The 958-nt window shown below is 31.3% G+C and overlaps 1 protein-coding gene across 1 annotated transcript; it reads left to right on the top strand.

The window, feature by feature from the left end:
• Positions 1 to 159: 159 nt before the first annotated feature.
• Positions 160 to 477, top strand: HELRODRAFT_184502 (hypothetical protein; the record flags this gene model as incomplete). The annotated part of the gene is made up of 1 exon (XM_009030179.1): positions 160 to 477. One exon carries the CDS (start codon positions 160 to 162, stop codon positions 475 to 477), a length of 318 nt encoding a protein of 105 aa, XP_009028427.1.
• Between the last annotated feature and the right edge of the window lie 481 nt (positions 478 to 958).

Genomic DNA, 958 nt, shown 5'->3' with positions numbered 1-958 from the left:
ATGACTTGTTGGAGCTGCGTTTTTCGATGTTCAGATTTCTGATGAGGAGAAAGTGTTGATGGTTGTTGCTCTGTCAGTGGAATCAAAAACAACCAACGACTTCACCAAAAGAGTGCAGATGAATATTTGATAAAGTCTTTGACAGACATATCTGATGAAATGTCTGTCAAAGACTTTGTGTCTTCGAACACCATGCAATTCTTTGCAATTCTCGTACTGCCTCACTCATTTCTAAGCAAGAGACCCTCCGAGTGGAGAGAAGATGAACAGTACAAGAAAGCTTTTGAAGTTGTAAGCGGTATAAAGCCAGTCAATGATTTTGCAGAGAGAGGAGTTGCTTTGATGCAGGATTTTAACAGAGCAATAGTATCGTCTGAAGAACAAAAGCAGTATCTTCTGCAAGTTGTTGAGTACCATCGTACCCAGTATCCAAACCCAAAGAAAGAGACATTAGTGGGAGGAAATACATCTCCTTAACAACTAAATGGTTTAACAGTGACACTGGGTACTGGACATAATTATTTTATCAGGTAGTTTGTAACAGTTTTGTCATGTTTTGCAACAAAATGCTAATACGTATAATTAGGTGGTAGCACAGGACACTTTGACTCGCTTGGGCGACCTTTAAATTTTGTCTATGGTCAATAAAATTTTATCATATTACTTGTTATATATGAGAAACAAATAAAAGAGTAAGACCTGAAAAATTACGCTTTTTATTTTTTCCAATGTAATTTGGGACCACCCTAATATATATATATATATATATATATATATATATATATATATATATATATATATATATATGTATATATATATATATATATATTTCAAAAATTCAACAATAATTTCAACTTTCAACTTGTTCAACTTTTTCATATTTCTTTTTAATTTATTAATTTCCGAGAAATTAGACATTTTATTGTTTTTTTTTAAATTTTTAATAAATAAATTTGCA

This window comes from Helobdella robusta (assembly GCF_000326865.2).
Source record: "Helobdella robusta unplaced genomic scaffold HELROscaffold_657, whole genome shotgun sequence".
In the NCBI taxonomy this organism is placed as follows: domain Eukaryota; kingdom Metazoa; phylum Annelida; class Clitellata; order Rhynchobdellida; family Glossiphoniidae; genus Helobdella; species Helobdella robusta.
The sequence above is the reverse complement of the archived record's forward strand: the minus strand, read 5'-3'. Positions and strand labels throughout refer to the sequence as shown.